At 32.5% G+C, this 26,334-nt stretch overlaps 1 protein-coding gene across 1 annotated transcript; it reads left to right on the forward strand.

Annotated features, from left to right (window-relative positions):
- The first annotated feature begins 1,101 nt into the window (after window positions 1-1,101).
- Window positions 1,102-25,570, forward strand: LOC139517077 (uncharacterized). The gene is made up of 2 exons (XM_071307744.1): window positions 1,102-1,357; window positions 23,978-25,570. The coding sequence occupies exons 1-2, from the start codon at window positions 1,303-1,305 to the stop codon at window positions 25,384-25,386; spliced, it is 1,464 nt and encodes a 487-aa protein (XP_071163845.1). The 5' UTR covers window positions 1,102-1,302; the 3' UTR covers window positions 25,387-25,570.
- The last annotated feature ends 764 nt before the right edge of the window (window positions 25,571-26,334 follow it).

The following is a 26,334-nucleotide window of genomic DNA, read 5'->3' on the forward strand; positions in this document are numbered from 1 at the left end:
TAGTCATTGAGAAAAAATGTTGAAAGTGAGTTTTCAATCTGTAAAAAGTAAGTTATTAAACTATCCCGGTAACGTCTTCTGTGATTACGCCACACATCAACTTTCACTAGAGTCCACCATTCAGGATTTCAAAATTCTATCATTCGGCTGATAAAAATTGGAAAATATGTATAATCGGAATACTAAATACCGTCATCATCTCGATCTTTTCGTGGTAACATGTTCGTCAAAATTGCGAGAGTGTCTTGGTTCGAACCATAGTAGAAAAAAAATCTATTTGTCTGGTTGGCCAGGTGTCCGCATTATGTGTCTGTGTAGGCTGGCATGTTATCATGTTAATAGTCTGGCTCAGTGTGTCGGTTTAGTACAAAACAGTCTTCATATTCATAACTTGTCATTCACAAGTTCACTTCTTGACATGCAAGTACAAAATATAGTATATTTCACAGGACTTTTAACACCAATTCACCCATCTATTTATTATATTGTAGATACATTCTGATGGTTACAGATAAGTAAGCTAGGTGTGTCGACTCTCTTTTCCTTCTTCTAAGGTTAATCACAGTTCTTTTTCTTTATTCATTAGCCCAACAAAGGTTAATTGTTATACTAAATAAAAATAAACAAGTTTGCCTCACATTTTGAAGCCCTGATGAGCCAATGACCTTCTAATTCGTTCGTCTTGTTTCCTGGAATTAGTCTAACAAACAATGTAGGAGTTGAAAAAAACTAACACACTCCTGAATTGATTGAGTCCTTCATTGATAAAGCATAAAAGAAGTGTCATTACGCCCTCTCTAGGACAAAGCACCGAAAGCACCTCCCCAAAGGTTCGTGACACAAGGATAACATTTCTAGTTAATATTTTATAACTTCAGCTACACATGAACAGCACTCATCCCAATAATCAATACACATCAACTCTGATAGCAGAATTTTAATTATTAAAATGATAGCAATATGATAGTAAATTATTGAAACCTTATTATGTTGTCTTGAACATTTATATCATGTATGCGCTGTCAACAAAACACATATTTGGCGGAAATCAATCGATTTTAATTCATCTAAAATGCGATGTAAAAAGAATCGCTCGTGGTCATAATGGTATTGTCTCATAAGCCGCTTAATTGGAAAGGAAAGTAAGGCAGGATATTTCGTTAGGTTTTCTTTTACTGTTCTTCTTAAGGATGTATGTTGAAAATCAGGCACACCATTGATTAGCGTGATACAATTTTGCAAAAATGATTTGATTAAATTGGATATTCGTGTTGGAAAACTATCTGTTGATTGTAGTAGAAAATGGGAAATTGCAACTGCAGGAAGAAACAAATTATTGATGAAAAGGAAGATACAGGTAAAGTAACACATATAATTTCAATTTACATTATTTTCAGGACTTGTTTTTTTTTTTAATTTGATTATTTTTAGATTTTCATTTAAGTATATAAAATAATGGTTTCATGTTTAGTACCCACTACCAATGCGATATGTGTTTATTGTAGCTTTATTTTTATGATGAAGTCATGTAAACTACCATTTTTAGAATAGCAAACATACCTTATTAAACGGAAGTACTTAACAGCCAATTTTGCCTGACATGAAAAGTTGGATTGTTTCTGCCAGTTATCAATTATTTCCCGATAAACACAGCTTAACATCGGCATTTTTGAATTGTAAGCCGAAATGCTATAAAAAGTTGAATATTACTCCAAAACGCTGCGTTAATGTGTCCCTATATGACAATTATAGTTCCACAAAAGACCGTTAAACTTTCTAACAATATGACATTTCTGAACTATATATATATGGAGTATCATTTCTCATGCTATCTGTTGCTATTTTCGTATCTAGTACTTAATTAAAGATTATGTCATACATTACTTTACTGAATTCAACCAAAGATGCAGGAATTTGATATTGAAGTACAATTCACTGAGCTTTACTTAAAAACAAAATCACGAGTCTTTTACGGCAGCGTTACATACTTAGTGCACGAGTAATAATGGACTATTAATGTAGATTATACCAGACGTTTTGTTTACAAGATATTACTTAACATTATAAATCTTGAAAATTCTGCTTTGGTAATTTGTTCTTTGGAGCATGTGTCTTGGAAAATTTTGATGTTGCACTGAAAAGTTGTCCAATAAATTCCTCTTGTGGTTATTAGTATCTTAAAATTCACAAAGATATGACAAGATACAAGTAATCACTTCACCAAAAGCAGTTTCATGATATAGCATTTACCTAACCCTAACCATAAATGAATTCACACACATAAGTACAGGCAAGATATCCTTAAAGAATCATGAAACATATTCATCTATAAAAGTCATTCAGATTGTTTTTTTTTCTGTTATAAATTAATGTGCTCTCTTGTAAACAGATGACTAACCAAAAACCTTTTTAAAAACACCAAAATACCTTAAATTGTGAAGGATAAAGATAACTAGTATGTCACTTGATTTTACAATTGTTTTAGCTTCTAAATAAGAAACTTGCCATGAAATCTATGAACATTTGTCAATTGAGTACATGTACAAAGCACCAACTTATGTTTATGTTTAATAAGTTTGATCTGTGATGACAACTTTATTGAATTAAGTTTTTCAGTAAGACGTAATTTTAAGTTTTCACTGGTTCTGTACACTTCCATGGACCAAAATATTATTGCCGGGTTCAAGACAGTATTCCATATATCTAAATATATATAAGGCACACAAACAACGACCAAAGATGTGTAATAAAGCTATTAACGAATCCTCATTTTTCCATTTCCCTATAATTAGTTTTTTTTTTATTCATATACAGAAATATGGGTTTTTTTTTCTCCATTTCATTGATTTTTATTTCCTTTTGGCAGTATTTGGCAAAACCTTTCGGAAATTTGGGTTAATGCTCTTGAACTTCGTATTTTTTTTGGTCTTTTTTTCATTCGGGCGTCAATGATGAGTCTTTTGTGAAGAAAAAAAAAAACGTTCGTCTGGTATACAAAATGTTTAAAATGTCCTGTACCAAGTCAAGAAAATGTTTGAGTTAGTGTCCACGTGCTGTTAGATTAATCAGTATGAATTATTACAAAAACTTTTTATATGTAAAAATAAGTAAATATGTAAGGTATCAAGTAATAAATGTCCTATAAAAAAGCATACGAAAAGAATATTCATAGACATATTGGTATTTATACAGATTTTTTTGGAAGATTATCGATTTCAGCAAATAGTTTTTTTATCTGCTGTTGGTCTCATTACAAAAGCAATGATAAGTTTGAATATACCATGCCTCAGATTTTTTCCATAGAATCTGATTTAAAAACATTTTTTTAATTATTATTTTCATAAATTTTAAAAGGTCATTATGTAAAGAAAAATGCGTTACTATTAATCATGTAATTATTATATCACCATTCCAGATATATTATCCAATATAATTTAGCAATGTTTTAATCTAAATGGCCCGTAAAAGAGTCTTGCTGTTCGGTGTGAACCAATGCGACGTGTTAAAGGCCGTACTTTGACCTATAAATGTTCTCTTTTTGTACATTGTGACTTGGATGCACATTTATCTGATTGGCACTCATACTACATCTTCTCATTTATATTATGTTTGAAAAAGTAAAATATCAAAAATATCGAACTTCAAGGGAAATTCAAAACGAACATTCCTTTATAAAATGGAAAAACCAAAAGCTTTAACACATCTGACGAATGGAAAACAACTGTCATATTCCAGACATTGTGAATGTCGCTCATGCAAACTCAGTATCTTAGAGCAATATTAATCCTTAAAAAACCAGGGCTATGTAATATTTGATACTTCAATGTGATAACAACCTGAAGTGAGGCTGAAGCAGAACGTTAGACATCGATTATTGATAATATTTGAGTGCACTGCGTCATACAAAGACATTAAGTATTTAAGTCATGATAATTTTCTAATAACACTTACCTAATTACTGACTCTTGGAATCTATTTACACGCAAAAATTACGATTTCTTTAGATACCAACGAGGGACTTTACGATAATCTAATAATAAATAATTAAGATAAATGAGCAACAAAGCTAATCGTAAAATGCACATCACGGTTTAACTATTCTCTGTTCGATTACAGAGTAGCACTGGTTGGATCGAAACGCGTGGACTGCGACTAGCTAACATTATTGTTTCATACTTTTAACTGAATAGTATACTGCTTTCCTTACGCTGTACCAGATCATGACAAGTTTGCCTATACTAACCATAATTTCTTTGATTTTAGTACATATAAAACAACGCTTCTTCGACTTTCTTCTCTTTTTTCTATTAGCCAGACTTTTAGTTTACGTTGCGAAATCAGTGAGTAATTATCAGACAGCATGCAATCGACATTGACCATTTTATGAAATATAAGAAAAGAGAATGATATACAAGATTTAAAGTCTCAATCATCCTCTTCACATATTACTGTTATCGGACTCATCCACATTTTATTTTCCCTCACGAATTCGGTCCACGGTATACATAACGATATGTATGATGTATCCTCTAAATATGTCATATCTTTCAAATTCATGGGTTGCTGGCAAATGGTTAGAAGTAGCTATTTGAATTAGAAAACAATATTATAGTATTAATGAATGTGTGTTTTTATAATGGCCCTGTTATATGTCCAAGGTCTGTAATAATGGTCGAGGAAGTCTGTAATGGCACGAGGCAATGCCGAGGGCTATTACAGACATCCGAGGCCATTATTACTGACCGAGGACATATAACAGGGCCATTATAAAAACACCCATTTCTTAATACATTTATTAACCAACTGACCAAAAGTGAATACATTTATTAACCAACTGACCAAAAGTGTATGTGTTGCTGCTAACTTGATGTACGGTCTTACTCTTTTAATGACAGTTTAGTTTGAACAAAATAATTTGAACTTCACCATTAAAGCTTTAAATATACCAAATATCCAAGATATTAAGTTGAAAGAGATATGTGTTAAAAAACAGGATGACCAGTGATCCCTTTATATGGTTCTTTAATGTTATTTGCCGGTTACTAAATTAAATAAAATACAAAAAGGTATTATACTCTTTACAACTTAGTTTTATTAACTTTATTAAAAACCCTAACAAGGCTTAATACAGACAAACTGGGCACTAATACAGGGCCATTACAGAAAAACGGGGCCATTACAGAAAAAACACGGCCATTACAGAAAAACAGGGCCATTACAGAAAAAAACAGGGCCATTACAGAAAAACAGGGCCATTACAGAAAAAACAGGGCCATTACAGAAAAACAGGGCCATTACAGAAAATATGTAATTTTTCATAAACAGTCACTTTTGGCAATAATGCACTTAATTGGTTAATAATTCGTAATACAGTTAAACCCTTTTGATGTATAATTAAGTATAACGGGTTTGCATTTTTGTTAAAACTTTTACAGATACTTTATAAGATGTCAGTTTACCAAAAATAGAAAATAATGTCTATTATGTATATCGTTTATGGTAAAATTGCGTCATGAGAAGTCATTAATAATTTAAGTCTTAAATAGTTCATTGTGTTACTTATCTAATTATGTCACATTTTGAAATGTTCATTTGCAACAAAACAACAATTATCTCAAATGGCAATTACTGAAAAAGTAATAAATAATTCAAGACAAGAAGATAAACTCTAGTACTTTTTGAATATGTCCTTTTTATTATGATTTGATAACCAGCTTCCAGAATTTATGGTGCTTTAAGTTTTACTGGAAAAACATTTTTGTCTTGTTTTTCGTGTCGACATACATTTTAAGATTGAATTGCTGAAACATTAGGAAATCTAGTATGATGTAATCTACTATCAAATTCAAAATGAACAGAATTCAATGATACACAAATACTAGGATACTTTTGGTCCTTTCTTGTTTTCCAACTCTAAACGATTTCAAATATTTTGACCTCATGTATCAATTAAAAGGCATCAATTGTCGGAATGTGCATTTAATGCGGTACAACGTATTTTAAAATTAATTCACCTGTATGATGTAGCTATAGCATTTGACCTTAAAGCATTAATAAAAGTTTTACTTTGCCGGACTTTATTTGTCTTGTTTTCTGTTTTTATATGTTTGCATTTGAAAAATGACGACGCCTGTAATTCAGTGGTTGTCGTTTGTTTATGTGTTACATATTTGTTTTTCGTTCATTTTTTTACATAAATAAGGCCGCTAGTTTTCTCGTTTGAATTCTTTTACATTGTCTTATCGGGGCCTTTTATAGCTGACTATGCGGTATGCTCATTGTTGAAGGCTATACGGTGACCTATAGTTGTTAATGTCTGTGTCATTTTGGTCTTTAGTGGATAGTTGTCTCATTGGCAATCATAGCACATATTCTTTTTTTATATTAACAGACCATTTTCCTTTTCTTTCAATCCGAGTTTTTTCATTTGAGCGATTTATCTCATAGTTACAAATGACTTTTTTCCTCACGGTTTTTAAATGATTGTGCAATTTTTGGTCTTAACAGTCCAAGACTGCCGTTTTGTGCTGTTTCATCTTTTATAATGGCGACGTAGCACATTAAAAAAACTTTATTTTGCTTGCTTTTATTTTAATTTTACTAAGATTGTGTACCCGACGAAGGTCCACTCATAAGCACATTCGACCGCACTGAATTGTATTATGCGTTTACATGACTGTAGTCATATATCTTTTAAAACTTCAGTTTTAACTAGAATTCCAAAACCCACTTTTCCGTCAGTCTCTACATACACGTTTACCTTTGGCAATATATGATACTTTTTATTATCATTGCAACAAATTCATGGTATGTCATGTATGTAAAATAAATCAGGGACACACTTGTTCTAATAAGTTTGATATACAAAACACTTACATTTTCATATTTAACAAATTTCTGTCCGAAGAAGTCACGACGATTACCCGTCAAAGACATTAAACAGCCTAATGACCCAAGAAACAGGTTGTATATAAAGAAAAACTTATTCTTTTTTTCATACTTTAAGTAAGAAAATGTGATAAAAAAGAGATGAATAGGCATTATTTTTGTGTTTGTTTGTTTGATAGTAAAGATGATAAATATGTTTCATGCCTATCGGATTTGTATTGGTTGACTAATATGATTTAAAAGAGACGGTATGTGTGACAAAAGTGCATGTATATATAAAAACAAGAGAGACAAGAAATCGACGAACAACACGGAAAAAATGGCCAACTTAAGTAAAGTTGATAATGTGATTACTGTTTAAAACAATAAAATCTTTAAATGATATGCTAGCTTAGTTTACAATTTGACGAAGATCAAAATTTCAAGACGAACAGAACGGATTAAACCATATATATATGACGGCTCTCCTCTTCTGTAACCTTAGTCAGTTGGATAAGAAGACTGCTTTGAAATTAACTGTTAGATTTATTCACTTTCAAATATGTGCCCATTCCAAGCATGGTATATTGTAGAGTTGAATATCGTATGTTTTAAAGTTGTTAACGCATATGCTGTCATTGTGTTGTTGCTTCATTGACCTATATTGTGTGCTGTGCTGATTGAACTTTATTAGGATACTTTCCATATCAAAACCACAATTACGATTATAATACAACCTCTAATTTATTAAAAAATCGTTTCAACGATGCTGGTCTTCTCAAACTTCATTATACAACAACTCACGTTTAAAAATAAAAAAAAAACAATCAATCACTAAATATAAATCTTATCAGTAATATTGAAATTATGTTTTTCTATTATTTGTTTGCTATTAATCTCAAGGAAATCGTCCAATCATAATAAAAGTAGATATTGGATTGGTTGTAAGCTTTTAATAATTTTCTTATAGATTCAATATACTTTTTTTGGATATTAGATCATAACACGACATTCTCTGTGAGGTACAGATACAAGCACTGTTACAGTTTGTTTATATCCACATTCACCTTTTGACCTTCAATAGAATGTCCATAAAAAGCAAATCTAACTTTAAGACCAACTTATAGCTGGTAATTTGTTTCATTTAATCAGAGAATACAAGGTTATAACATGATCATTTAATTTAGATGTAGAACATTGCACCCAAATGATAGAAATAATAAAATAATACATATTACTAAGCATAAGTTAATTTTTTCACTTTCCAGGGAAATTTGTATTTAAAAAAAACCCAGATTATTATTTGGACATGTTTTGTCATTATAGACGAGTATTATACGGCTGGCGCCTTAAAATTAGTTTGACCCCGCCCCTTTATGTACCAAGCCAGGAGGCTATAATTTAGTGGTTGTCGTTTTAGCGTCAGTTAGCCCCTTAACAATGAATCAATACACCTATCATTTAACCATAAGACAATTGATAACAATATCCTCTTCCAAACTTGATTTTGCATAAACCAAATCAATGAAGATTTTCTCTGAAAAGGAGCATTTCTTAATTCCCCCCGTTTTACACAATGGATTTGGTTCTCAAGAGCTAGGGCCATCGATTACAGTGACTCCCTTTCAGATAAACAATCTCTTAAATTGTGTTAGATTCAGTTTAAACAGATTTTATCACAACAAACTTTCTGGTCGAACATTGCAAATTACGAATTATGCGCGGTCGATCAGACAAACGTTTCACAAATGACCATTGTTAATTAATTCTCTCGTTTAGGCTTAATAGACTTAATAGCGAGGTTATTATACTGCTGTTGATCTTCGCGTCTGGTAATCTTGGGTTTTCAATCAATTGCTAATTCATAGTTTGAAGCTTTCTTTTATTTTTCCTGCATTGATCTTCTGAACAGATTTACTCCGGGCGATGCACAGGATTGTTGATATTACAGTATAGAACGAAAGGAAAGTAACTGAGCTAGCTTTCAGTTAAAAGTGAAATAAAAAAAAAAAAAAAAACTCTAATGAATATTCGAAACATAAAGTCCGTAGTCAAATGACAAAATCAAAAGCTCAATCACATCAAACGAATGGATTACAACTACCATAGTCTGCAAGCATCAGAAATAAGGATTTGTTTTATCACTGAACTGCTTGTAGATATTGTGTTATTATTGCTGTGACTGTACTGTTTTTGTTTGTTATTTATTTTAACGGTATAATAGTTTTAAGTACCTTTTCATTAATGATTTTAATTGTACGTTTTATTATATAACCCTGGTACCCATGCAATAAACCCAACTATTTTCGGAATGCATTTGCTCATCTTTATGACCAGTAACCATCATGAACTATTTTAGGAATATCATAACTAAAACGGAATCTTTCATATCTAAAAGTGTCACTTATTGTTGACATAAATAGCAACATGTGGTACAAAATATCTACTAGATTATAAATGAATAGTATGACGTGAAAATAAGTTGATAAAAATTTCCGAGAGAAACTATTTAACCAGTTTTGAATAATAATTTAATTCAGTAAATGGATTCGATTTTTTAATTTGCATTCAATTTAAAAATATAAGTGCATGCTTCGGCAATCATATGTGCAAACCAGTTAAATGAATAATGTTGAAGATTTGTTTCGTGTGACATGACGGGCAATCGACTAACCGATAGTTGTAAGTAATGCAGAAAAAAGAAAAAAAATGTTCGTTCACGTGTCTCATTTAGTTTAACGCTTCTTTGCATATTTTGATTGAGATTATAACATAATGATGACTGCTGTACCCCTATTTTTGACATTTTTACCTATTATGTCTGGGTTTTTTCCACACATCAATGTAAATATAATGGAATTTGATGCGACTATAAATCCAGGGTTTATCCACCATTTATTAATTACGAAAATGCCTATAAGTCAGGAATATGACAGTTGTTATCCATTCGTTTGATGTGTTTGAGCTTTTGATTTTACCAATTGATTAGAGACTTTCCGTTTTGAATTTTCCTGGGATTTCAGTATTTTTGTGATTTTTACTTTTTCATACATACAAATATCGTTGAGTAGCTAAAATGTCGGTTATGCACCTATCAAAATTATTAGTATAGTTACTCGTCGTGGGTAAATTGAAAACACCTGGGCATTTTATGAGGCAACTTTCGAAATTGAGTTAATTTTCGAGTAGATTCAAAAGTGACAGATGTTGATGAAATGTGAATAGGGAAAATCTTGTCTGACAAGAGAATAATTCAATTGCGATCATTTCATGGTTGGGAAAAGAGAAAAGGAGTAACGTGTTATCGAAAATCTGTCCTTTGTCATCTTACAATATCGAGTTTTCGATTTATGACTTTTGAACACCATTATACTACTGTTGCCTTTTTTTCGCATTTTGCAAACCGCTCTAAGTAATCTTGGTATCAAATATGTCTTAATTAAAAAGTTATGTTACGAAATTGCAACATTTAATTTACTTTTACGGTCTGTAGCATTACACTTATTTTTTCTATTCTGACCACACAAATATGAAGGAAGACCTGTATTTACTGTGTTGACGGCCAACCCTAAATAACGTATACACTGATCCATAGGAAATAAGGTGCAATTATTTTGTCATATATAGATTTGTCTGTTGGTAGATAATTTCTTTTAAAAATTTTAATCGCCTCATCAAAAACGGATTTTAAGTAAAGCGTAGGTTCTTTGGGAACAGTTTTGGCTTAATCAAATATCTTTTCATCAATTTTAAAGGGTGGAATAGAAAAATCTTAAAATCTGACGAAGCATAGTACATTTTTTGAAAATCTGAGTTTTTGAAAAACTAGTTTCAACAGTTTGTACAACACTTACATAAAATAACTGGATTTGGCCTTTTGTACTCAGTGTTCATAAAGGATTAATTTTCACTTTAATGAAATCTTTATCACCGATTTTAGATATTTGAAAACTCTCTTAATTTCACTACATTTCACATCCCGAAAGTGAAAATGGTACGTTTTGTATACTTAACGTCTGACTTTTCAAGAAGTATAGTTACTAGAACTGGGTCTTTTTTTTTTATATTAGGTTGACATATTTATTGTATTTGTACTATTAAGTTGGAATAATGTTATCTCAGTGCCGTTCATAACAGACATCAATATTAATTTAAATTCTCAAGTGATTAACTTTATTGTGATCGATGATTTAATACAAATGGCAAATCGAGAAAACAATTGGATAACAAAAAAGGGCTGAATAAAAATATGTTATAGTTAATTTCAAGTATTAAAACACTATCATCTACTGATTGTTATGAGCAGCTAAATTGTCTAAAAATACACTTATCAAGTACAATTCACTAAAGCGAATCACTCGGTATCTTGAAACTAAGGAGAACAATTCTCTGAGACCACTTACTTTCGCATTTTATTTTTTTTTCTCACTTATATTGTTGTATTAATTTTCCCTATTGAAACAATGGACCTCGAATTTTTAAAAACAGTTTAAAAAAAAGACAATGACACGGGTGAAAACAGAGTTTAACTTTAGAGCCTGAAGTTTTAATGAAACTGTGAACACGCTGTTGTGAGCGGGTATCTTTTGTTTCATCCCCAACATATTTTATTCCAATTCTGTGTTCACTTCAGCATAACTATGGTGTTGTATGTTACAAGAAACTAGATTATCCTGATTATTATTTAGATACTCTTCTATTAATTATGCTGACGTTTTAACTCTTATCGCTTGGGTACGTGTATCTTATTAATACAATATTTGTACGAAACTGGCGACGTCGACGTCCACGTCCCCTACCTCTGGTAGGCCTTTCTGGACTGGAAGAAGATTCCAGACCATCGCCGTTGTTGGCAGATGAAGATTCAGATCTACTGTTTCCTGACTGTCGTGAAATCTACATTGCAATAAATGAATTTGTGTAGTTAAAATGAATTTTCAACGTACATTGATATATGAAAAAAAAACGGAAAACGAAAGACCAGTGAATGAAATTGATACTTATAATATGCGTTATACACATAAAAACCCTACTTAACAATATCAATCCCATCTCCTTAAATTATAGATTTATAATTTTCAAAAACTTTTATTTCAATTTATAAAAAACCCAACCTACATTGTATCTAAAATATACCAATCATATCTTTTCTGTTTATCTGTACCCATTTGGGATGCCCATTTCAGTAAACATACACTTTCGGGATTGCAAGTGGAAGTTTAGGGTTGGTATTTTGAAATAAATACACGGAATGGAATTCTGAGGACATTTAATCGTAAATATCGTCAAATAATACATTTATTGAAATAAATAGTAAGATATTTATAAGAATATAATGCACATGCTTACCTCTCCCTCTATATCGATGTATCTGGGTCATTTCACACGCTGTATCGGCAAACTTCGGCAAAAAACAAACGATGCATAATTAATTAGATATCCAGGCACACAATCTGGTATTAATTAGGAATTATTAACCCTTCGACGATTTATATAATTATTTTAGTGTTCTCATAGTTTTTTTTAAGTATGTATCTTTCATCTTGGCCACTTTTAAACGTTCTCAAATTTTTTTCAAAATCGTAGCTACTATCCCTTTAATATAAAGTTGTAATTTTCGCTACAATTTTTAGTAGTAAAATTAACACATTGTAGTCATTTACCAGTTTTGTAGTTGCGTAATCGTAGCCAATTGGTGTCCCAAAAAATAAGGTTATTACTTTTTTTATAGAGCCAATGAATGTTTATCTATATAGGTCGTGTGCATTGTTTCGTATTTGGTATACCGGGGCCAATTAAAGCTTAGTATATTGAATTAGGCCTGCCTATGTAGTCCGTACGGTTTTCAAAATAATGTTTTTTCTTACATACACGGTAATTGGACTCTGATAGTTGTCTTATTGACATATTAATCGCATTTTCTTAATTTATATTCTTGTGTGATTTCGACTATTCTTATCCCTTGTGCCTACCAGAGAGTTTATTACTTTTTCAGACACATAGGAGGATAAAATGCAATGCAAATAAATGACAAAATAAATTTTTCATCTCTGGCTTTCTTGTCAATAGTTGTTCACAATTGTTCGCATTTACTTGATACAATTACCAATTTCGAATTATGGCAGTATTTTTTCATGCCAACTAGCTTCAAAGTGTAAAGGAAGAAGAGTGTCATCGGCATAACACAGAACTAAGACGACAAATAAATGTACTCCGACAAATTGAAATATGCTTACCATATTTGCAAATGCAATTCTAAACCCTTGACTGTAGTGATTTAATCTGAATTGATCTTTACATGGAAACAAGCTCATAACATCATTCATTCATCGTGTCCTATTCGTTTAAGTTAAATTTTGACACTCAGAGTATTTGATGTGCTGTACCAATACTATTATAATGTTATTATTTCAAGCTTTTCGCAGTGCAACGTTGTTGTATACATGTACTTATGTATCACCTGATACATGTAGTGAACAGCTAGACATTTTACACAAATTATACGTATTTAACCTCCTACTGCCATGTGTTTAATTGAGAAAAAAGGTATCAACTCTCTTTTTTTTTTAATTTTCTGTGGGTTTATATTTTTCTGTTTTGGGTTTAAATACCGTATTGCTTTACAACTAGAAATTTTTTCAGAACTGATTATTTTTGGTGATTGGATATGGTATGAAGTCTTATCACTGACTGTTAAACGTACTTAGATTTCAACATAAGACACGCGACGGATGTCAGTGATAGAGCAGATACAGCTAGATGATCTGAGTTCATTAATGATTAGGAAAAATTAATGCACAATCTCAAGTTTTCTTTGCAGTATTGCTCTCCCTGGTGAAAGGTCAAATAATAAAACTACTTGACTCCAAGGAAAATTAAAATGTTCTTTTTCAAATGGCAAAATCAAAAGTTCAAACACATCAAACGAACGGATAAAACCTATCATATTCATGACTTTGATTCTTCTAATGTAAAGTTGTGGTCTCCTTTTTACAAATTTTCAATTGCCTTTTTAGAATCTTCTTATGGTTTCTTTAAAAAAAAAAATTACGCTATTATGTTATAATGTAAGGCATTTTATTCTAAATCAGAAGTAAAAAACGATTGTATGGAAAATCTGTATACAGTTAAGGACATACTTAGGTGATCTTGAGAGTGAAATTAAATATATCAAGAATTTAAAATTAATACTATAAGCTTGAAGAGTATTTGTTCAGAATCAAAATAAGATAAAAATATCGATAGGTCATGGAGCTCCTTTCGACATATTTGATTTATAAAATCAGGCGGGGAAAAGGCTGACCCGGACTTTTACCTTATACTTGCATTGGTATTATTTGGGTCTCAAATCGAAAGAAAGGAAATCAGGAATCTGCTTAAATTTGGTCAAATGACCTTTTATAAGCTATTTTAAATCTTATATCAAACTGAGATAAATAGGTGTTATGGGGCAAAATATTTCACCTTGTATCGTATGGAAAAACACCAATGAGTCCGAACATTTGACACCAATTCCATAACCTCACCTGAGTAGATCCTTAAGTTTTCATTTTCTAGCATTGGGTTGATTAACCTGCCGGTGGCCTATTAGTCTCTATAAGTACTACTAGCACTAGTCAGTGCAATCTCCAATGGTATCATGAACTCAGTGTAGTCAGTGCATTGGTACTAATATTATTTATAAGATACATTTCTTTACAAATTGTACAATAAAGTTCCACCTCCCTCTAGAATAGTTGACCTCAGGTGAATTATTTGTTGTGCATTATTTTGAGGCTTCTTCTAGACATACAGCTTCTCACGAATACAAATATTTATATAGACCCGGCTTTCAAATTCTGAGAGTTTATGTGTTTCTAGAGAATGTAATTACAGAGAAAAAAAAACCCACTTGACAGTTATGTATATGTAAAAAGTAAAACAACAAAAATACCTAACTCCGAGTAAAATTCAAAACGGATGGTTCCTAATCAAATGGCAAAGTCACCAAGCTCAACACGTTAATTTAATGGGTACAGGCATTTTTTTATGTAGAAAATTCTGAATTAAACATGGTTTTATACAACCAATATTAGCACTGGTTCGATCCCACCGCTGGTGGACTGTTGGTTCCCGAGAGCATCATCAACTGCAATCAAAATCATATTTCTGTATTGACAAGATTTATAACATTCTTTTCTTGAATTATCTATTGAAAAAATTAGATTCCAGTATGTTTCAAACTCCATCAGACAAAGTTTAACAAGGATAAATTCTGTTAATGTTTTATGTCTCATTTAGTAATATAGCTCTTCGGGTATACAGGTATTTATAAATCCTTGTCTCATCCTTTGCTTTTCAAGCTGTTTTAGATTGAGCTTTTGTGATTGAAGTATAAAAAAGCGAAAACGCTTCGCAAGCTACAATTTCTAAAGTGTTATTTCTTTTCCTAGCACGAGGTCGCCAATATTACCACAGGTTGAATTATTTCCCAAACTGACAACATCTCTTTAGTTAGTACTTTCAGGTATTTATTAACATGATTGGCATTCAAATGTGATCTATTGAGAGCAAATATTGCATCAAAGTAGAAATCAATACTATATTCACAATACCAGATTACACGGTCTGATAGGTTTGCAAATAACACAGTAAAGCGATAAATTCGATCAAACAAAATACTGCTATACATTAGTTTAAATTGCTGATTCTGATTTTAGATATACTTCTCAGAGAGTTGTAGACGATATAAAAAAACGATGCAATAAAATTGAGAAAGGAAATGGTGAATATGTCAAAGCGACAACCACCCGACCATAGAGCAAACAACAGCCGAAGGCAACCAATGGGTCTTCAATGTAGCGAGAATTCCCGCACCCGTAGGTGTCCTTCAGCTGGCCCATAAAATATGCATAATAGTACAGTAATAATGGACGTCATACTAAACTCCGAATTATACACAAGAAACTAAAATTTAAAATCATACAAGACTAACAAAGGCCAGAGGCTCCTGACTTGGGACAGGCGCAAAATTGCGGCGGGGTTAAACATGTTTATGAGATCTCAACCCTCCCCCTATACCTCTAGCCAATGTAGAAAAGTAAAACAATAACAATACGCACATTAACAATAACAATACGCAATGTATTGTTAATAGTTAGTTGTCTCGTTTGAATTGTTTTACATTGTCATATCGGGGCCTTTTATAGATGACTATGCGTTATGGGCTTTGCTCATTGTTGAAGGCCGTACGGTGACCTATTGTTGTTAATGTCTGTGTCATTTTGGTCTCTTGTGGACAGTTGTCTCATTGGCAATCATACCACATCTTCTTTTTTTAATAAGAGCTTCCTGGATATTGAATTAACTTTTTTATATAATGGAAACGACACACGCTGAATGCATCTGTCGTTTAAATAGATATATCTTTCTGTTGTATTTAAACGTTTCAAATTCTTATATTGATATGATATCAAAGCACATATATCATTATATCTTTACAAAATCTGAATTAGTTATAATATTACGTTGTCTATAATCAAAGACACTCAAAGGGGTTCTTGTAATCTATAAAATTTCGTAAGTTGACAAACAAAGAAAATAATAAATTAAATATATTTTAAGGATTTACTGTAAATATGCTTTTTCAGTGGTAGTCGTTTGTTGCAGTGTCACATATTTGTTATTTTGTTCCTTTTTTGTACATTAGTTAGGCCATTAGTTTTCTCGTTGGAATTGTTTTATATTTGTTATTTCGGGACCTTTTATAGCTGACTATGTGGTATAGGGTTTTTTCCATTGTTGAATGCCGTATGGTGACCTTCAATTGATAATTTCTGTGTCATTTGGTCTCTTGTGAGGAGTCGTGTCATTGGCTATCATACCAAATCTTCTTTTTTATTTTTTATATTTTCCAGTTGAAAACGTAAAATTCGAAACACAAATGTCATGTTCCTATTGATCGGAATTATGAACACTAAATAACTGTTTAAATACATTGCTTAAATAATTAATGCGTATCAAAATATAGATAACATTTTTTTTTTTACAGGTCAGAAGAATTTATTTTACGGGGAAAATAAATGCATGACCAGTGATCTTGATCAAAATGGCTGAATGCCTTATAACTCTTTAAACGATCAAACCTAACCTGTATTCTTTACCGCAATCTAAATAAGAAATGTCAGTTGTTTTTTATTTGTCAATCTTACTCATTGATACACACACAAAAAACATTTCTCATAGCATTGTCTTCAAGGTTTCGAATTGTTACGAACTACTATAACGTCAGGATGGTTGATATACTGTGAGTAAATGGGTAATAAATAAACAATATTTCCAGAATTTCCTGCAGGCATTTAGATTTTTACATTCAACAAAAACACCATCACATGACAACAGGATTACGGCTTCCATATCAACTAAGAATAAACAGTTAATCAGGACAATAGTTTTATTACAAATGATTCTATGTCATTTTTCTTGGTTTTAACTCATTTCAGTTAGTTATCTTTATATTTTACATCGAGTTTATCCTAACCATGCCTGGATTTAAACAGATATGTCAGGTCATTGAGTGTTTTATCAAACCAGTTGAAGATGTAACAGGACTGTCAAATTATTCGTGCAGTTAAATGAATATAGTTCAAAAACATTTGTATATGATAAAGCCCCGGTCACAACAGATCGTACGAGTTTATGTCGTGGAAGATCTATGAAATAGTTGTTGTGGCACTGTCGTGCAAAATGTCATAAAAATATTTCGAGTGGTCACATTATCTACGACATGTCCACGATAGGTACAAGACAGAAAAAAAGAATTGTAATTATATTGTCGTTGGTTTGTCGGTCGTGTGACTGTCGTGCGACAGTCGTGTGACAGTCGTGCGATCATCGTACGACAATCGTGAGTTGCTTGGGGCTATTTTTCAGGTTCTCATGTCATGGGATGCGCGTGTTACTGTCGTGTTACTGTCGTAAAACTATCGTGCCCCTGTCGTACGACTGCTGTGACACTGTAATGCGACTCGCAGAGAAAGCTCTTGAAACATGCCAGGCACCATCTGTATGAATCAAACGAAATCACCGGCAGATTCCCTCTCCAACTCTTGCATCAGTGTATTATACTGCCCAAACATCAGGCGCCCTTCGACCCATGGCTTACCAACCAACGTCGGGCGTTTCGCTTGTTCCTTTACTGTTCACGGACTCGAATCAACGCTTACAGAACCATATTTTGCCCTTGTTGGAGTCCGGGAAGGCGCTTATTTAGCAGGGCCAAGCATAAACGTTCTGATGGAATAGCCATCCTCTCTAAACGGTAGACGGTATATTTTTTCAAACATTCATTCCCGCCAAATTGTGTTTTTCTAAATAAAACAAAAATATGTTGGCTGACGAACATACCACTGCCGTACGACAGACAATCAATGTTGTGCGAGCATCGTACGAAATTTGGTATTCGTGAAAAAATCGTGCGACTGTATCACGAGTGTCTTGCGACAGTCGTGCGACGATTATTTTTTTTATTAAAGTGGTTTATGTTGATACTCACAACAATGTGTTTATCGCACGACGGTCGTCAGACACTTTCACGACAGCCACAAGACAGTGACACGACAAAAAATCGTAGAGCAAAAAAGGTGCATGTTCAGTTTTCGTCCCACGACACACGACAGCGCCACGATGCTGAAAATATCGTGCGACTGTTGTGCGATTGTCGTACGACGACCACAGATGACCCACGATTTGACCAAATTTCGTGTCGTGGCGCTACATAGATGTGTCGTGGGTTTGTTGAAACCAGGGCTTAAAACACCCTCAATTATATTTTTTACGTTCACACGTTGACGGGAAGTGTTATCTTCACTTAAAAGAAAATGCAAGACGTATACAAACAAGAAGATGTGGTATTATTGCTAAAGAGACAACTATCTACCAGAGACCAAGTGACGTGATGTTATTTTGAATGGAGAGTCAGCAAAACCAAACCGCATAGTAAGCTTTATAATAGAACAAAACAACAATCTGATTTATAATAATAAAAGATGAACATGTTTGTGAGCGCTCACTCTTACCGCTAGCATTGACTACTAGTGTAACGTACAAAATAAGAACTATTTAAAAAAAAACACCATTGAAAAAGGACTTGAATCAACACTTTGATTCCTTTCATGGATTTGGCTATACTTTTTGGACCTTTTGGATTATAGCTCTTCATCTTTTATACAAGCTTTGGATTTCAAATATTTTGGCCACGAGCATCACTGAAGAGACATATATTGTCGAAATGCGCATCTGATGCAACAAAATTGGTACCGTTAATTTTATTACTACCACTGGGTCGATGCCTCTGCTGGTGGACTATTAGTCCCCGAGGGTATCATCACCCCAGTAGCCAGTACTTCGGTACTGGCATGAAAATACGGATTTTTTGTGTTATTAAAATTTACTGTTACAAAATGATAGAAATTATTATAAATTAAGGAATGTATCTCCCTCATGCAAAGCTCTGATTCCTTTCATGGATTTGGCTATACTTTTTGGACCTTTTGGATTATAGCTCTTCATCTTTTATACAAGCTTTGGATTTCAAATATTTTGGCCACGAGCATCACTGAAGAGACATGTATTGTCGAAATGCGCATCTGATGCAAGAAAATTGGTACCGTTAATTTTATTTGACATGAAGATAAAAAAAAACAAATAAAAAGACACAAAGTGCTGATCTTAGAGTATTAGCAATGAACAGATATGTACTTAATGCCCTTTTTGTTATGGGGATGTTTAAATTCCCTGCCACATCTGGTCTGTGTTATTGTAAGATATTTTACAGCTTGACCTACCGAATTAGACTATTTACCGGATTTGTAATCACATAAGCAACACGACGGGTGCCGCATGTGGAGCAGGATCTGCTTACCCTTCCGGAGCACCTGAGATCACCCCTAGTTTTTGGTGGGGTTCGTGTTGTTTATTCTTTAGTTTTCTATGTTGTGTCATGTGTACTATTGTTTTTCTGTTTGTCTTTTTCATTTTTAGCCATGGCGTTGTCAGTTTGTTTTAGATTTATGAGTTTGACTGTCCCTTTGGTATCTTTCGTCCCTCTTTTTGTATAGATCTAATGAGATAAGCCCTTTTCAACTCTTATTTTAGAGTTTATTTTACAGTTCATAGTGTTGTACATTGATTTATTCGTACGTTTTCTTATTTGATATTTTGGGGCTTTTTGTAGCTGACTATGCGGGATGTGTTTACTCTTTGTTGCAGGCCATACGATGATCTATATTGTTAACTTCTATGTCATGTGAAGCCTATCATCGAGAATGGTCTCATTGGCAATCTTAAAATATCTTCTTATGTTTGAAAATCAAAAGACAGTATACTTAACAAGGTAGATGTACCTACTTTTTCGCTTATGTTTCTATGATTATTTCGATTTTCATATACACATAATAAAAACATCAACAACAAAAAAAGTACATGTACAACTACGTTTAACGATTCTGTGTTTTCGTGGTCGTATTGACTAAAATACTGCAAGCATTTTGATCTGATGATATATATGTTTTTTTTTTTGACTCCTTAGTCTGCTCATCATCTTTCAACTAGGAAAGCTACAAAGGGAATGCGTATCTGCATTTAATTGACCATTGAATATATTTTTAAACCAAATTTTTATATGACTGCTTAGTCGACCGAAGAAGTTTTTCATTTTTTTTATCAGACCTGTTTAAGTTGCTCCATTCTTTCAATAAGTAAATAAGAAGATTTTGTTTTTATATGTTCCATATGTTTGATTTTTGGGGTCTTTAAGTAGACAGAAGTCAATTGTTATAAGTTATATTAACTATTGTGGCGACGCTTTTACCTGAACACCCACATATACAATTTATTTTTCTGTCTGTTCAATGGTATACTTGTATTTTGTATGTTATCCGGTTATGCCATGTTTTAGCTTTGGTTTCATTTACAACAAAACTTAATTTAATTAAGTAAGTACAGTAAATTTTATTGATTAGTAAAGTCTTAACGTGACATCAGTTATTTTGTATCAATACAAAACAAAAAACGAGTTCATTATCCCACGTCTGAATCTAGTAGATAACAGCATAACACTTACAGAAGTCAATTAACTTCGTTAACCTATATTAATATTAATTTGAAATAAGAAAGGTTAATGAACGCACTTGTTAATAATTGGAAAAAAACCCAAAAGAATGAATGCTTTGAAACTAAGTCTATTACGGCAAAGAGCAAAATTTAAGTTGATAAGAAAAGATTTTTGGACTCGTATCATGAAGTCAGCTGGACTTGACAAGAAAGCGCTTTTATTATTTTTTTATTTTTAAGATGTATCATATTTGTATTACACGCGGACATATGTCCAAACGAAAAGATCTCGAATGTAGATATACATGTCAACCTCAATATATTATGGCTACACGATAAACAAGTATTTTATTGTTTGCCATTAAACTATGATTTTTTCATTGCATTCTGTTTTGGCAAGAGACAAATTTTTCGTAACAGAATGGACCACACCATGGCCATAAAAACAACAGAAACTGACGAAGACAAACACGTGTCTAAAAAACGCTTCATAATAAACACAAAACTGACCAACACGAACCCAACTTCCAAGCAAGGACCGAGGCTCATAAACTCGGCAATCAAACGCAGGACTTCGGGAATGTCCGGAGAGCCGACAACCTTGCTTCGGAAGTTGACACGAACCCATACAAAAAAGACGGATTCGAACTCAGGTACTCCATTATGACATGCATTTCCTTCTGCAATATAGTGCACCTGTAAATATTATGAAAAAATCATGATTACAGATGTCCATACAGTTTTTTTTTGTTTAAAGTGGATTTTTTGCATCGAAGGACACATAGATGAACACATTGAATTATACTTATGTAAATGTCAGACACACGATTTTTTTGTGTAATGTTTTAGTTTGAAATGTATTTCCAATATATTGTTTTATGACAGGTACATAAGAAGTGCAAAAAATATTAACACAGTAGTTTTATGCAACTTTGATCTTTTTGATAATAATTTGGCTCACAATAATGCAATGTTTAATGTGAGAACTTTATGCTATGTATTTTAGTAAAATGCTAACGACTTTTAAAAATTACAATGCTATTCACAAGGAAAATTAGAAAGATTTGAAATACTTGGCATTCGAACTATTGAATGATTAAGTTATTTCTTTTATTTTCAGTATTCGGCAAGTCTCTGTTATTGATTTTTTTGGTTAAAAGCACGTGACGATTTAGAGTTTGATATAAATTTTGTTTTGAACACCGGAAGTGTACCTATAGAAATAGTATGATGAATTAGTGCAGTTTTTTTTGTGTTAATGGGTTTCCGTCGCCATCATGTGTGTATACTCGACATTTCCTTTTATTCATATTATATAAATTTAAAATCTATCGCAATGATGAACAAAATAAATTGGACCATACCAGTTATAGAAATCTGGTAGAAACGCATCAAATATTAAACAGAATCATAAATAATGTTCTTTATGTTGATTTCAATAACTTCAAAATTATTCAGTATTTAGTTTCAGTTACTTCTTTTATACCTATAATCGATTTAAGATTGTTTTCAAATAAAAAATTTAAAACACAAAATTTAAATGTAATAAAACTAACGTTTTCATTATTTTTTTTATAAGAGAAGTAATGTGTTTATCGAATATGCCAAGTAGGGGTAATTTGAAACAAGTTTACGACTTCTTCTGTTGATCTATCAAATTTTAGTTTATGATCAAGATTCATGTCTGATATTGTAAACTCATTTTAAAATCAATATTTCTGCTGCTTGGGTAAAATATGAACACAATGTCTTTAGATAATTTACCATTTTAAGATAAGTAAACTTCATTATGCATTGTCTTTTAAAGATCAAATTTAAACAAAATGCATGGCAAAATTTAGTAACATTATAAAGAAACGAATGACGTATACAGGGTAAGAGAACAATTAGCAGCTTATTCAAAGAAGATAGGCATGTCTTAATTTACTGTCAAGTTCCTAGCCGTGAATGCTGTTGAATATGATTGACGGGTACTGCATAGATATAGCACGAAACTGTCCATTTTGGTTGTTTTAATGAATAATTGTCGCAGGAGCAAGAAAACCACATCTCCCTCTATTAATATGAAATTGTTATGGAATAACCGTTTCACAGATGATATCGGATATGTTCCTTACGTCGTAACTACAGTCCCCTTCCCTTTCATGAATGTGACTTACCGAATTAGACTATTTACCGGATTTGTTATAACATGAGCAACACGAAGGGTGCCACATGTGGAGCAGGATCTGCTTACCCTTCTAGAACACCTGAGATCACCCCCAGTTTTTAGTGGGATTCGTGTTTCTTATTCTTTAATTTTCTATGTTGTGTCATGTGTACTTTCGTTTGTCTATTTGATTTGTTCACTTTTAGCCATGACGTTTTCAGTTTATTTCGAAGTTATAAGTTTGACTGTCCCTCTGGTATCTTTCGCCCCTCGTTTATCAAGTTCCTGGCCCTGATGTTGCTCTTGTTTGAGGTCTGAGATTCAGATCATGGTTCTCTGGTTTACCTAGACTTGTAGCTATTTTTTTTATTATAAATTATCATCATATTCGTATCACTAAAACTTGAAAAGAAAAACAGATGACAAAGGAAGACGCAATGGTTCAAGTTTCTCTCCACATTCTACAAAAGAAGGAATAGAACACTTACTTTATATGATGATGTTAGACATTCCCTACTTTTATTTTAATTCATTTGCGGCTTATATTGTAAGAATTTTAAGACAGCTTATCAAAATATACCTAAATTTTGAAAAGTTCAGTCTATGTATGGCAAGACTTTAGATGCCTTTATGCCGCAATCTTTTAAATTGATTTAAGAGTTATATATATATATATATCAAATATTAATTTTACAAGAATAAAGGAAAACTTTTAACGATCCTATTACGTATGACATATAAAAAAAACAAAGCAAAATAACATTAACAGTGCGCATGCAACAACCGTCGAATTTTTCCGTAGTCATCTGCCTAAAAGGTTTTATATCATGGGTAATGGAGCTTTTAATGACTCATATTTGCTAATTTCAGGTAATGCACTACAGGAAGAAACAAATGATGATGATAATTTAAAGGACGACGCATATGGCAAACTTGTAACATGGATAATAGATATGGCGGATACTGATTGCACTGGAAAAGAGCTCATGCAAGATATGCTGGATGGAGAAACGCTTTTACATAATACTGGTACTGACTCGGACACATCAAGATCTCTTAACTTGTCAAGTCAGCAGGCTTCCATTGATTCAGTAGGCAGTGGTTCTGAAAATATGTCCTGGAAGTCGTCTATCAGTCCCGATTCAAGGTCAATATGCACAATACCAGAAACTCGTTACCTTGGGCGTGCACAGTCAGAGGACATTGAATCAGTTAGACCAAAACAACGAGGTGTTTTTCTGAAGCAAATTTCGGTCGCTTGTGATTCAAGAACAGCCCCAAAAGCCTTAAACAGGGACAAATCGCTTGAATTTAGTAAACCAAAGGAATTAAATAAATCTCTTGATATACATAAATCCTCAGAAATAAGCAAATCAATGAAATCTTTGAAATCTCCTAGGGATGTCAAGGATATAGAACCTAACTTAAAAATGAAGGAAACCGAGTTATTGAAAGCACGATATCAAAATATTATGTCGAAAAAAGAACAAAATACGCTTATTAAACAAAGCTCTGAACCAGAATCCTTCAGAAACAAATTGCAACCAAGACAAAAGCTAGGAGTAGGGACTAAATCATTTGATAATTTTTTGGATGTCCCCAAGCCATTTTCACCGACATACACAAGACAGACAAGTGACGAAAGCTCATCTAGCAAGAAAGACTATTTATCAACATCTTCTAAATCATTTGACAGCGATTCTGCACGATGCATATCAACTAGTCCTCGAGCAAAAGGTAAAAGAACAATTAGTGACGAAGGATTCCGAAAGAAAGAGAAATATCGAATGAGCATTCGAAACAAGCCTGTCAAATCTTTCGACATTTTCCTCGATGACAGTGTCAAATCGTCAAAGAATTCAATGAGCCGACAAACCACAATTAGCATCGAAGATGAAGATGGAGTCATAATTGAAAATATTCACCAGGATAGTGACGAGGAAATGATTCCTTTAAGACCATTATCGGTTGAAAGTGAAAACGCCGGAAAATTTGATGTCAGTTTTGAATCATCAAAAAACCAACAAAACAAGCGTACTCCTTTAGGAATTTTGAGTCGAAGTCTCGGGAATATAAAGGAGAAGACTTCAAAACTAAAGTCACTTGTACGAAGAAAGAGTAGCAGTCTGATGACAATAAAAGCTTCAGAGAACGAGGACGATAAGACTGAAGCAATGAAAGCAGTGTCAAATGAAGAGGTCATTTTAAACGATACACTACTTGATGGCAATATTAACGATATTCTCTTTGCAATTGATACACTATGGCCAACAAAATGATTATATCAAACCTTTAAAGGTTGTGTTACAATATAATTTTTATTTTTATATGACTTTGACATCTGATTCATAACATTGTTGTAAATTTCATGATCCTCCATCATCTTGATCAAGTTTAGAATTTATATTTCATCATATTGTCCTTTATTTTAAGCTTTCGCTTTTGATTAAACATGTACTAACATAATGTGTCCAAGTGATTTAAGTAAAGAACGAACATTGTCATTGATATGCATTAAGTGTATGATCAATTATCAAGTTTGACTCTTGGCGCAGTGGTGCGCAGACAAAAGAAAGGAATACTTTTGTGCTATTAATATTTTAGCAACCGAATCATTTATATTGACAAATAGAAAAAAAGAACTCTCCTTTCTTGATCTGTTTTTACACAAATCAAACTTCCTTCTGAAAGATATATTCACCTAGAATGAACTGAAATAAAATATTTTTTTTAAACTTCTCATCTCATCCACATTTATATCTATGTATGAACGTTCTGACCATTCGTGCAAAATTGTCCACTGTTCAGTAGGCTGTAATTTATCAATTCAACTTAACAAGATAATTTAATACAAAATGGGAATTACTTGTCTTGACTTTTCATTAATAATGTACCAATAAACGTACCGCAACTGTTAAATATCCATTAAAATTGGGATATGCATTAGTCTTACAATTGTCTAGGAACTGTCAAGAATTACCTGTCGCTTTAATATATTATGTGGTAAGGGTTGGCTGTTCTACGGATCTAATAGAGTTTCCTCACTTCGTACCAGTGAATTTCATTTCTGCAATATCATTCTGAACATGCTACATTGCCTTGCTAATTAGTCGACACATTATTCTACCTACAGATTTTCTAAACAAAAAGCGTAATTGTGTACTAGAATTGGGTAAAACTATGTTAAGATGTATAATTAGCTTGCCCGTTTAAAGTGCTTTTGATAT

The sequence above is a fragment of the Mytilus edulis genome, chromosome 3 (assembly GCF_963676685.1).
Source record: "Mytilus edulis chromosome 3, xbMytEdul2.2, whole genome shotgun sequence".
Taxonomy (NCBI): Eukaryota; Metazoa; Mollusca; class Bivalvia; order Mytilida; family Mytilidae; genus Mytilus; species Mytilus edulis.

Excerpts from the sequence above, each read along its gene's own strand:
- LOC139517077 (XM_071307744.1), top strand. The coding sequence starts at position 1,303 with ATGGGAAATTGCAACTGCAGGAAGAAACAAATTATTGATGAAAAGGAA. Across the intron at positions 1,358-23,977 it reads TGATGAAAAGGAAGATACAG|GTAATGCACTACAGGAAGAA; the intron begins GTAAAGTAACAC and ends TGCTAATTTCAG.